This window comes from Cibotium barometz, chromosome 12 (assembly GCF_041138505.1).
Source record: "Cibotium barometz isolate CiBa-2024 chromosome 12, ASM4113850v1, whole genome shotgun sequence".
Lineage (NCBI taxonomy): Eukaryota > Viridiplantae > Streptophyta > Polypodiopsida > Cyatheales > Cibotiaceae > Cibotium > Cibotium barometz.
Genome location: NC_141057.1, coordinates 41599429 through 41612749, shown reverse-complemented (window position 1 = coordinate 41612749; position 13321 = coordinate 41599429). Strand labels below are relative to the sequence as shown.

The following is a 13321-nucleotide window of genomic DNA, read 5'->3' as shown; positions in this document are numbered from 1 at the left end:
ATGAGTATATCTTCTAGGAAGATGAACACACACTTTCCTATGAGCTCCATAAAAACATCATCTTGTTAAACATCGTCGTGCGTTGGTGACGCCGAATGACATCACCACAAACTCGTAGTGGCCACGTTTAGTCCTAAAGACTATTTTTGGAATGTCAACCATAAAGATTCGACCTAATGATAGCCACTCTTGAGATCCATTGTTATGACCCATGTTATTTGACGAATGATAATCATGGTCATTTAAATTTATATATTTTTTATGATGCCTATTTCTCATGAACACGTTAGGATTGATTGATGTGATGTCAATTGATTGTTACTGTTGACGTGGTTTATGTTTATGAGTTTAGGTGATGAGGTGTGCAAGGGTACCGATTTAGGTGTTGCACAGTGCGAGGGTACCGATTTAGGTGTCGCACGGATGGTGGATTGAATCATGGCGTGTGGACAGATCTCACAATATTTTGTGGCTGTACTATGGCATTTGATATTATTTTAACATCAGTGTGATGTGTGTGTGTGTGCATGCGTCAATTTATTATACAGTGTGCGTATGAGCACTAGTTGATTTATTTTGTAATGTGCATATGTGCACAAGTTAGATTATTGTATTAGAAAAATAGTGCAAACCTTAGAAGGTTTGAGGACAAAGGTTAATTTAGGACAAAGGCTAATTAAATGGCAAAGTCCAAATATGGATGTGTACTTTATTTTTGGCTGAAAGCCTACTTTTGGAATATAACACAAATACCCATGCGAGAAGAAGCCACTCACGTTGGGGGGGGGAAGATTGCACCCAGTCTTGTGTTGCCTTGTGTTGATGGTGATGTATTTCTTTCCCTTATCTTATGTTTTGTTATATGCTTAATTTTTAATTTAATTCAAGTAGTTGTTTTGATATTTGATATAATTTTTATGAGTCTTTTGATTATTCTCTTCAAGAAAATTAAAGGTCCGGTTGGAGTGGTATCAGAGCTTTGGTGTAATTTAATTTTCTTGAAGGCGGTGAAAAGAAGTGAAAGAAACAAAAACAGAGGTGATTTTGGTAATTTTCTTGAATTTTAATTGAAGAAGAACACGTTTAGGGATTTTTGTTTATGTATGGATGAAATTAAGCTTGTTTTTGACCATTGGGTAATCAATCTCCATCAATCTATTGCCCAAAGGGTAAAACTAGGTGGAAAACCATTAGTGGGTTTTCCAAAACCATAAAACCACCTTCCTCTTCTCTAATCCTCTTCCTAATCTGTCTGTATGGATGGGTTTCAAAATTGATAGTCAATCCTGCTTAGCTTTCCAATTGCTAAACCATTGAGGGAGGAAGCAATCTATAATGGACGGTGTATAATTCACCAAGAGCTAATTTATAATTTATGGAGAAATAAGCTCTGTGAGAAATTAAAATTCTAAAAATTGATCTTTCTTCTCTTTCTCTCTCTCCCTCATTCGTACCTGGGCGGCAGCGCACAGCGCACAATCGTTCCTCTCTCCATCCAGCCGACGGCCTGTGCCCTGCGCATCCTTAAGGGCAGCTTCATAGATTTTAAAATATATATATATAAATTTTCAATTGATTTTTTTTATCTCTCTCTCCCTCCTTCATACCCGGCGGCGAGCTGCGAATTAAGGGAGGCGCTGAATTTCCTGAATTTCTTCTCTCCATCCAATCGGCGACGCTGTGAGCTGTGAATTCAAGGGGGGAGGGAATTTTTCAGACCCCAATTATATTAGCTATAAGCTTAAAATGTTTATTTTCATTTTTTTAATTAGATGCTGTGAATTCTTTAGTGGGCTGTTTCCTTTTTACGCTCCAGCCTTTGGCGTGCCAGGTTACAAGTTTTAGTAAAGCTTTCATAAGCTTTTTAATAAGCTTAATAAATCAAATATTAAAAGCTTTATGAGATAAAGCTTAGTATAAAGCCTTGATATAAGCTTAGTTTTGTTTTAAAAAAAAAGAGACCATATCTATAAATAGACCACCTCTTCTCTAAATTTAGGTTAGCTGAGTTGACAATTTCAGGCCAAGAAATGCTTGAAAAAGCTTTTATTATAAAGCTTTGTTAAGTTTTTCAAATAATCTTTCATATAAGCTTAAAGCTTTACAAATGAGATCAATAAAAATGTTTTACAAAGAAAATATTTTTTTTGACTATTCCCATTATATTTTATGAAAAAGAATCTCATATGCATATAGTTAGTTTGGATTTCTTCTACAGATTTTTAGAATTTATCTCAAGAGAAATTTTGAGAGTTGTCAAATTCTTGTGAATAATGTTGTTTTCTAAATCCTCATGAAGTACGAATAATATAAACAGTTTGTTAGTGAAGATATCATTAAAATGTTGCTTTAACTAATGGCTAGTTTTCTAATTTTAAAGAGTACATGGATTATTTCTTGAAAAATTATGCATTTGTGTATTGAGCTAACTTGGCAGGACTCACATCTAGTTCGACATTCCATATGAGATAAGAAACCCTATCTTTTCTCTTGTTTTAAATTTTTCTATTCTTTTTAATTGTCAAAAAATTGGTGAATATCCGCAACATTATCGTACCATTCAGGAACAGCTTGATTCTCTCTATATTCTTTTGAATCAAGAACGAGAGTATTGGGACAAATTTCAAAGAAAGATTGAACGACGTCTATCTAGAATAAACAAATATATTGAGAAGAAAGTTCAAGTTATGGAAGCATCTGACATGCATAGCCTGACCAATGACATCGTATCCAAGCTGCCTATTGTCAAGTGTTTCAGGTGTAAGATGTTGGGACATTATGCTAAATCTTGCCCAACTAGAAAGAAGAACCAAATTGCACAAAAGGACATGCTTGACACCAAAGAGGTTAACACACTCGACACATTAACCAAAGGTGGAGGTATGTGTTAAAAATTATTTATTGTATACAATTTCTTGTTTGCTTTTGTATCTGTCTTCTGAATATTCTTTCTTTCTAGACCTAGTTAGAAAACTTTAGCTCTTGAAAAGAATTTTAGATACCGTGACCTAACTAGAAAGATCAAGACAAGATTAGTAAAAGTTATCTTCAAGATCTAGTTGCCCAAATTCAAGTAAAAATGATTACTAGACATTTCATAGAAGATTAAGACCAATTTGAAAATTTAAGAACCAAGCAAGTTTCTCCAGTCTTTGATTCAAGTTATCAATTGTTTCACCATCGAATTTAGTGATGACGAGAAAAGTAAAGAAATAGCTCTCAAGTGACTAGAAACCAAGCTTAAGTTGTATACCAATAACAATTACGAAGTTTATACCAATTCAAGTAAAGTTTTGTCTAAATTTTCAAGTGTTCTAGTTTAAGATTTATCCAAGTACAAGATTCTTTTTAGACCAAGAATTTCTCTAAGTCAAAGATATATTCAACCACAAGATTTAAACCCCTTAAGAACAAGATTTATTCAAGAATTGTAATTATGATTAATTAAAGACTAATCTCTCAATTTTCGTCCATTCAAGTATTTTTAATCTAAGCCAAGATTCATTACTAGTACATCAAGTTCTTGCTATCAACTAGGGCACAAGATGTCTAATTTTATTCAAGTTTTGATTTCAAGTTTAAGATTAAGCTTAAGATCAAGATCCCCTTTAGATTTTATTTTTTACAAGAAAGATTCACAAATTCAAGAATTATAAACCTATTCAAAGACTATAATTTTTGAATTTAGTTAGACAATTACAAGTTTAAGATCAAAAACAAATCTCAAGAATTCATCAAGATTAAGATCAAAAACAAATCCCGAGAATTTAGTTAGACAATTACAAGATTAAGATCAAGAACAAATCCCCATAATTCATCAAGTTATTGACAGTAATGTAAGTGATTATTTTTCAATCTTAAGTTAATAAGAATTTTCATTTCGACCTAATTTATTTTTGGAATAAGACTTATAGTTTAATTTTGAGGATAGAGAAAAGTTATGTCGAAATGAAAGTTTCAGAGGGAATTAGCTACTCCGTCTCAAACTTCTATTCTTAAGGTAGTGTCGCGTGGAATTAATCTATGGTATGGGACATTAGATTGGTTTTACATGCCTACCCCAGACGTATCTATGTCTTCTTTCACCAGCGAGTGCTTGTATGTGGAAGGTACCTCTGTGGTATGGGACACTTAGATCCCTTTTACATGCGTTCATTTGTTTGGTTTTATTTTTAGAAATTGTTTGATGTGATGATCTTGTCCTCCACTTGTGCCATGAAGCCATCCACTCATTGATTGCGTAACTGAGGACAGTTGATTCCCAACAGGGGGGATTGTTATGACCCATGTTATTTGACGAATGATAATCATGGTCATTTAAATTTATATATTTTTTATGATGCCTATTTCTCATGAACACATTAGGATTGATTGATGTGATGTCAATTGATTGTTACTATTGACGTGGTTTATGTTTATGAGTTTAGGTGATGAGGTGTGCAAGGGTACCGATTTAGGTGTTGCAAAGTGCGAGGGTACCGATTTAGGTGTCGCACGGATGGTGGATTGAATCATGGCGTGTGGACAGATCTCACAATATTTTGTGGCTGTACTATGGCATTTGATATTATTTTAACATCAGTGTGATGTGTGTGTGTGCATGTGTCAATTTATTGTACAGTGTGCGTACGAGCACTAGTTGATTTATTTTGTAATGTGCATATGTGCACAAGTTAGATTATTGTATTAGAAAAATAGTGCAAACCTTAGAAGGTTTGAGGATAAAGGTTAATTGAGGACAAAGGCTAATTAAATGGCAAAGTCCAAATATGGATGTGTACTTTATTTTTGGCTGAAAGCATACTTTTGGAATATAACACAAATACCCACGCGAGAAGAAGCCACTCACGTTGGGGGGGGGGAAGATTGCACCCAGTCTTGTGTTGCCTTGTGTTGATGGTGATGTATTTCTTTCTCTTATCTTATGTTTTGTTATATGCTTAATTTTTAATTTAATTCAAGTAGTTGTTTTGATATTTGATATAATTTTTATGAGTCTTTTGATTATTCTCTTCAAGAAAATTAAAGGTCCGGTTGGATCCATCTTCAAAAAGAACTTTTCACCATTAAGAGCCATTCAAGGATATACTCAAACCTAGGCATTGGGAACCTATTTTTCACTGTAAGCTTGTTGAGTGCCCTATAGTCCATGCATAAACATGTGGACGTGTAATTCTTCTATACAAATAAGATAGGTATAGCAAAGGGTGAAGATGAGGGTCGTATAAATCCAGCTCAGAGTAATTAGGAAAGTTGCTACTCTCGTTCACCCCCCTCCAATGCCTTAGAAAGGTGACAGGGGAACTTACTGGCGATTCTGTCCAAGGGACCAACTTAATGTGATGATCTTCAAGGCGGCTAGGTGGGAGCTGGTGAGAGGTCATCCTTTAGCATAATATCTTGAAACCATGCTAGGGAAACCATCTAGCTTTTGCGTCAAAGGGTTTGCTAATTGAAGAGTAGACCGCTGGTCATGGACATAAATCAAAGCACAGTCAACTCCTTTTCTAATAGCTCTTTGGGCCTAGATATGTGAGATGAGAATACAAGAAATGCTCTTATCTCTGCGAATCACGACAGGCTCAGGAAAACCATCAACAATTGTGAAAGTGCCTTGTCTCCAATCAAGAATGGGTGCATAATCCATAAACCATTGAATGCCGAGCATTATATCCCACCCCAAAAGAGGTGAGACAATGAAGTCTCGTTGAAATGTGGCCTTTTAAACTTGAATTTGAATTGTTGATCCATATATGGAGAATCCTTAAACGACTGAATGGAAAATCCCTAAACCATTGAATGATGCCGAGAATCATATCACACCCCAAAAAAGGTGAGACAATGAAGTCTCGCTGAAATCCGGCCTTTTGAACTTGAATTCAAATTGTTGAGCCTTATGGAAAATATGAGTGCGAAGACCAAGTGTGAACTCGTCTACGTCTAGATGATGGGGTACAAGTACACAACTCATCTTTTTAGCTAACTGAGGAGAAATGCTATCTTCGGGGTTGCCCATATCGAAGAGGACAATGAATTATTATCCCTTTGCTGTGCCACAAGCACGAATGAGGGATTTCTTTTACCCCTCACCCTCTTGCTTGTCATCAAATACCATTGTGGGTACTGAGTTTAAGGTAGTAGCTAAGAGTTGGACAGAATTAGTGGCCGATGTTGGAGGTGTGGATGCAACTACATCGGTGGCTATTGTGGAGGTAGAGGTCTTGGAGGCTTGTGTACAATCTTTCTTACCATGCCCCACAGTGTGGCAGAGGAAACATATATTCTCCCCCTCGTGTCATGTTTGCTCTTTTGGTTGGAGATATCCACTAGGAATGCCATCCTTGGCCTTTTCCTCGAATGTTCTCTTAGGCTTGAATTCCTTATCTTTCTTGCCTCTTGAGGTGCTATGGGAATCTTTCTTTGTATCTTTGCTATTATGAGCTCCCTTCCTCAATTGGGATGATGACTATTGGGTGGTGAATGACTATTGTTGGGTTTTTGGAGCTAGCCTGAAAGTGCTTGGGCTTACCTCCACTCAACATCATTTCCTGTTTCTGAGCAAGAGTGAGAGCCCTATCATATGACTGTGGCTCAAAATTACGCATGGTAAACCTAATGTTAGTATCTTTTTGCGCTTTAATTTTGTTTTATTCAAATCATATTCAAACCATAGACAACATTGTCTCAACGTCCCTCTCCCATTTTTTGGGGCAACAACTAGATGGTTTGGGGTCATTGAATTTGAGAACCCTCAAGCCCCATTCAAAATGTAAGAAAAACCCATGTGATCAAATTTTTTACTTAATGGAACACGTCTATGAATCATCTATGTGTAGGACTAAGAAGGTTCACATGGTTTTAGGAAGCTACTATGACTTTAAAAAAAAATCAAGGTAAAGAAATTCAAGTGGTATGTTTTGTAATGGTTTTGGGGTGTGGAGCCTTTGAATCAAATATTTTTTTGGACATGCCCTCATATAGCATGGAATGGGGGGTTAAAGTCAGTCAAGTGCATAAGTGATAAAGATTAGAAGCTTTTGAACTTTGAACTTTGTTATTTGCGAAAGAGTAATTTAATTTTCTAAAGTGGTGATTTTTTTTTGGTTAGTAGTTGAATCTTATGTATTTAATGCACAATTTTGTCTTCTTTGTGACGACTACTACCGAAAATACATATAGTTACTTGTGTATGAGTAAAAGAACGCTTCGTGGGCAAATGGGGAGTAACTTGAGTAACGATCCTAGGACTCTAGGAGTCTATGAAATTTGAATCAAGGAGAAAAGATGAGACAAACAAAAAGGGTATCTGATGAGAGTGGAGAGGCATCAGGGGTGAGTCAAGTGGAGTCTGTGAATAGAGCGATAGGATGGATTAATGGAGGGCTTTGAGTGAAGGTGGGCCAGGTGGGTGTGTGTGTGTGTGTGTGTGTGTGTGTGTGATGGGCTGGGTAAAGATGATGGGGTGTGTGTGTGTGTGTGTGTGTGTGTGTGTGTGTGTGTTGGGGTGGGTAAAGATGGTGATGATTAAGGAGGGTTGGCGGTTAGTAACTTAGTTGTGACAGGTGGAAAGCAAAAGGAAAGGCGAAACACTGTAAAATCATTGACTGAACTGATCTCTGTAGAAGTAGAAGAGAAGAGATAGGTGGAGCCTAGGAGTCATAAATGAAGGGTATCTAATGCGGTGTCTCAGAGTGCAGAGTCTGGGAAGACGCGGGAGGGGAAGGCCAGGCTGGAATAGCGCACCGCACAAGCTGTTGTGTGTCTGTTGTGGTGGGCAGGATATGGTGTTTGTATAATTGGGTGCGCTGCTGTTTTTCTGCAGTGAGAGGAGCACCCACTAGGAACCAGCCAGTGAAGGGGGCTGTGTGTGTGTGTGAGAGAGAGAGAGAGAGAGAGAGAGAGAGAGGGAGGCGTGTTTGAGTAGAGCAGCGAAATTGAGGAAATGGGCGAGCAGGCGCAGGTGGAAATGGCGTTTGCCAGGCATCAGCCGCCGTCGGCCAGCCCCTCTGCTGGGGCTGACATGGCTGCTTCTTCTTCTCCTCCGTCGTGCTGTGACGGTGCCAAGCTTCGTAGATCGGAGCTCTCCCTCCGTCTCGTCGCCCTCGTGGCTGCCGTCTCCGCCTTCGCCTTCCTCATCACCGACAAACAGACGCGCTCTTTCACCATCTTCACCTCCGTCGTCGTACAGGAAGCTCGCTTCAGCGACATGAAAGCTCTCGTGTAAGCAGAAGGGCCACCTCTCATATTGTTTGAATACTGTTCCTTGAATCTTTCACATAGCTTGCTGCATATTGACTGAATTCGATCTTTCTGTCTGTAGTTTTTCAGTGATTACCCTCGGAATCGCGGCGCTGTACTCAGCCACTCAAATCGCCCGCTGCCTGTTCATTGCTTCCTCTACTAGCATTCCCCCATCCTCTGCAGTGGCTTGGGCCATCTTCCTGCTTGACCAGGTGCGCCTCCCTCTTATTGAGGTCAATTTTTTTGATTTATCCATTAATAATCAATGCCTAGCATGTATTTTGAACATCTTAATTGTTGTCTTTTGGCTCTCCCCTTCCATTCTGTATCCCATACCTTTATCCCTCTGATTTCTGATATGTTGTATTGGGTTTGCAGATCATGACCTACCTCATATTGTCCTCCTCTGCAGCATCCGCCCAGTCTGCCTACTTCTCCGAGCAAGGCAATGATGGCTTCAAGTGGGCTAAAATCTGCTACCTGTATGAGAAATTCTGCAAACAAGTCGGTATCGGCATCATCGGCTCCTTTGTTGTCTTCATGGCCCTTGTCTTCACCTCTGCCATCTCTGCCTTTAACCTCTTTGCATGTACCGATTTTGCAGAGTAATTCAGTTTTTCCCTTTGTTGTTAGAGCCTTCTGTATTGGCCCTTAGGTTGAACCGTATGTGTAGTTATGTTAACCTTGCCACTATGTTAATGTATACGGATGCAGCATTTTAGAGTAATGTCAGGTGATTTCCATGCAAGTTTAAGAGCTGATTTGATGGTTTATTGATCAGCAATGCAGAATAACTGAGATGGTTAATCTCAAAACGGCCTCTTAGTAGCCAGAAGGAATTCAACAATTAGGTGGTGAAGGTGACAATGCAGTAATTTGCTCCATAATGTATAAGTCTCTAGTTCTCTATTTGCAGTTCTCTTTCTATGTGCATGAGTGGAAGCCTCATTCAATGGCTCAAAACTTGGGGGTGGTTTTCACAGATTTGCCAGATGTATGTGATGTTTCTGGAGAAGGCCTTACATTTGTTTGACAAATGTACGTGATCCTTCTTGTCTGTGACAACAAATGTAGGGCTCAATATAGCAATCAGACCCATTTTCATAAAAACCATGCCAAACCACCTTTTTTTTGGAGAGAATAGCACACAGAATGTTGAATTTCTGGCAATAAAGTGGTGTAGGCTACTTTACGCTCTGTAGGCCATCCCCCAAGTTCTAAAGATGTGTTGTTAGGCCATCACATCGGTAGGCCCATCACTTTGCTAACTCTGTGTAAGTTGGAAGCTTTCAAAGCTACTAATCCTTTAACATAAATGGCAGTATTTTGATTATCATTGTGGAGGTGGAAAGACTATCATTGTGGAGGTGGAAATGTTCATCTCCTATCTTTCTGTAGACATGCGGGCCTTTGTTGTGGGTTTGCCTGCCCTTGTAGGTGTTCACTCCCCGTATTCTTCCCCCATTTTTTTTCATTTTTCTGTGGCTGGGATGGCAGTCCTGAGCTGGCAGGAGGCTCTATCTTCTGGCCAATTGTACCTGCAAGTACCTGACTTCAGTTCTGTGCTGGCCGACTCAGGACAGTTGGCTGACTAGTGTATGTGGCTGGTCGTGGAGACTCAGAGCCTGTTGGCTGCCTTTGCTGCAGGCGGACTCTTGTATGGGGGCCATATAAAATGGCCCCACAGCCCTTGCCTTGTGTATCATATTCGGTAGAGCAGAGTTACACGCCTCTATCTCTCTCTCTCTCTCTATTGTGCTGTTTTTTTTCTGCATTGCGTTTGCTCTTGTGTTCCCAGATTTGGTCATCTTTTCCGTTGCGCATTTTGACATGGTATCAGAGCCCTAAGCTCTTGATAGTTCTTGGAATTTGTGTGAGCAAGAGGGGGACTGTTGTGTTATTGATTGGTGGACTGTACGGGATTGCTTGTGAGGAGTAGCAAGAGAACGGCGGGTTGATTTGTTGGACAGCCACTTGCAGGTGTAAGTTCATTTTTGTCCACACCCACCCATTCTTTTTCAGAAACATCCCCGCAATGGCAGTTTTGGTAGAGATGGCTGAGAGGCATGTGAAGATCCCTACACTCCCCACGTATCTGATGGACTGTCAGTTGGACGGAAACAACTACGGCATATGGAAGGGTATGATGGAATCTGTTCTGGAGTCTTATGACCTAGTTGATTTAATGGTTGTTGGGGTTCCACGAAAGGAAGTAGGAGAAAGGGAGTTATCGTCGATCCAAAAGGGTCGGGAGGTACATGCATAGTTGTAGGATCGTGCCAACGCTAGGAACCGTTCATTTATCTTCCTCAATTGCACACCAGAGGTAAACAATCATGTAAAGTATATGACGTTGGCGAGAAGTATATGGCAGCATTTGGCTTCTCTTTACAACTGGGTATCGCCCATGAAGAGGATGTTTCGTTTTCTTCAGGCAGGGAGGAGACATTTTTTTTTGGTTATTTGTCACGTGAAGTGTTTTTTAAAAAAAGGAAAAAAAGATAATAATTGTTGGTCGCATAAAGCTATCTAAATCGCTCGCATTTTAGGGTCTTGTTCGTAGCTTTTGCTAGGGTTGCTAAGCCTTGTTAAGCAAGGCAAGTCTTGCTATGCCATGGAGATAAACTAGAAGCAAAAAACAAGTGAAATTGTGTGCAGTCCTGTTATAGAATTTTACTGAGTTTACTAAGTTTATCTATGTGGAATGTAGCTAGGCAGGCGAAATCAAGTGAAAACGACATTTGGATCTTGAGAATAGTCGACAATGGACAAAGCTTTTTTTTTGTTTCGCCTACAACAGTTTCTCTGGTTGTCTTTTTTCTTATTTGGTTAGTGCCATTTCTTACCCTTGCTTTACTCCATAGTTCTTTCTATGAGATGAAGTCGTATTGCTTAAGAAAATCTTATCACATTACATTATGTTGATCAAAGAAGGAAGAAAAGTCTATTGGTGAGGACTATTCTTCACAAAGAAAGAACACATCAAAACAGGCCTTCTACTCCAATTCAGGCAGAGGTAGAGGTCGTAGTTGAGGCCAAGGTGGTAAAAGTCAACATGAAAACCAGAATTATGGACAACAACAGTATAATGATTTGCAGCAACAACATCAAAGGAACCATCATTCAAGGCCATTCTAAAGGTAGAGGGAGCCAAAAGGACTGAGGTGTTCGGCAAAGTAATCACAGTGCAAATAGCATAGAGTGTTATTATTGTAACAAACTAGGGTACATGGCAAAGGATTGCTTTAAAAGAAAGAATGACAGTAAAAGTGAAAAGTTGTAGAAAGGCAACTATACATCATCTAGCAAACACGGTGGTGATAACGGAAGTGAGCGGCTATTTGTAATGCAATACATGCTTAGCTTCACAATATGCAATGTGTCATGATCTAAAGATATATGGTATGTGGATTCTGGTGCCTCTAACCACATGACTAGTCATGGTGAATGGTTTAGAGATATGCAAAAAATAATAAAACCAAGTTATTTAAAAACATGTGATGAAAATGCGCATGCCATTGCACATGTTAGTAAAGTGTCATTGTCTATGCAGGATGGTAAAATGAAGTACTTGGTAGATATACTTCATCTTTCAAATATAACAAAAACTTTGGTTTCTATCAGAGAGAGATGGTTGAGTAGGGTCTGCAAGTGTGGTTTAATCCTCAAAATTAATGTTTTGTGGAAGATTTTAAAAATCAGTGTCGCTTGATTGCCAAGGGTAACATAAATGGTAGGATGTTTCTTGTGGATATAAAGATAGCCATGTTTGTGCAAGGAATAGGTCATTGCAGATATTGATACATGACACAAGCGTATTGATTATGTAAATATATAGCGAGATTGAAGTCTATGCAGGTCCAAAATATTGTTGGGTTTGCCCAAAGTTTAAGATTGATGGTATGCGTAAAGTATGGGAAGCATGCTAGCTTGGTTAGCACGCCAAACATTCTTTCCTACCATGAAAAGCATGTTAGTGTAAGGCCATTAGATACGATATGTTTACATGTATGGAGACCGACCAAGATTGCAACAATTGGAGGTATTATGTTACATTCATTGATAATCACACTAGGAAACTCTGGGTTTATTTCATGAAGGAGAAAAGTGAGGTGTTTTCTCACTTTTAGAGGTTTAAAGACTTGGTCAAGAAGGAAAAGCCATATAAATAAAATGCCTAAGATCAGATGATGAGGGACAGTATTTGCCTAATGAGTTCAGTGATTTCTTGAGAAAGTAGGGAATCAAGAGACAATTTACATGCAGGTACACTTTGCCAATCGAATGGTGTTGCAGAAACTAAAAATAGGCACATTGTAGAAGTGGCACATGCCTTGATGTTTGAAAAGAATTTGCCATATTATTTTTGGGTAGAAGTAGTAGCAACTGCTATGTACATTATGAACAGGACCCCACTAAAGCTGTTCATGTTATGATGCTTGAACATAAGTTTACAGTCATAAAATCGGATGTGTCTCACTTGAAAGTGTTTGGGTGTATTACATATGTGCATGTTTTCAACGAAGTGAGAACAAAGTTACATCCAAAGGCAAAGAAATGCATCCTCATTGATTATGCTTTGGAGTAGAAAGATTATAGATGTTATAACCCTACAAGTGGTGAGATGTGAGTAAGCAGATTTGTTGTCTTTGATGAGATGAGTAGCTGGTATACACCAACAGTGAAGGTAGAAGGAGATGTAGATGTAAGAAGTCCTATTGTTGCACCACATGTAGAGCACCAACAAGTGCTTAGTGGACCTGGAGAGTCCTCTAGTAGTGGATCCAGTGTTAGGCAAGTTGAGGACAGATATAGGTACTAAAGAGAATGTGGGAGAGAGGGAGAGCTTCAAACCCTAGTAAGCAAACACACACACAAGAGAGAGTAAGACACAAGAGAGAGATGGATAGCTGAATTTTCTTCTATCTTCTTCTCTACTCAACCAACATAACATAAAGATAAGAGTACACACTATATGGGTTAGTACTCAACTACTACAACATACAAGGGTCGGTCCATAATGTGAACCCGACTAAATGAGCTGGCGCTATAACTATGCCAGTCTCTAGTAATCCAGAAT

The 13321-nt window shown here is 38.9% G+C and overlaps 1 protein-coding gene across 1 annotated transcript; it reads left to right on the top strand.

Moving 5' to 3' along the window:
* Positions 1 to 7627: 7627 nt before the first annotated feature.
* Positions 7628 to 9150, top strand: LOC147633414 (CASP-like protein 2B1). The gene is made up of 3 exons (XM_086806483.1): positions 7628 to 8220; positions 8321 to 8453; positions 8620 to 9150. Exons 1-3 carry the CDS (start codon positions 7943 to 7945, stop codon positions 8848 to 8850), a joined length of 642 nt encoding a protein of 213 aa, XP_086662609.1. The 5' UTR covers positions 7628 to 7942; the 3' UTR covers positions 8851 to 9150.
* Positions 9151 to 13321: the final 4171 nt, after the last annotated feature.

Excerpts from the sequence above, each read along its gene's own strand:
- LOC147633414 (XM_086806483.1), top strand. The coding sequence starts at position 7,943 with ATGGGCGAGCAGGCGCAGGTGGAAATGGCGTTTGCCAGGCATCAGCCG. Across the intron at positions 8,221-8,320 it reads AGCGACATGAAAGCTCTCGT|TTTTTCAGTGATTACCCTCG; the intron begins GTAAGCAGAAGG and ends TTCTGTCTGTAG. Across the intron at positions 8,454-8,619 it reads CCATCTTCCTGCTTGACCAG|ATCATGACCTACCTCATATT; the intron begins GTGCGCCTCCCT and ends TTGGGTTTGCAG.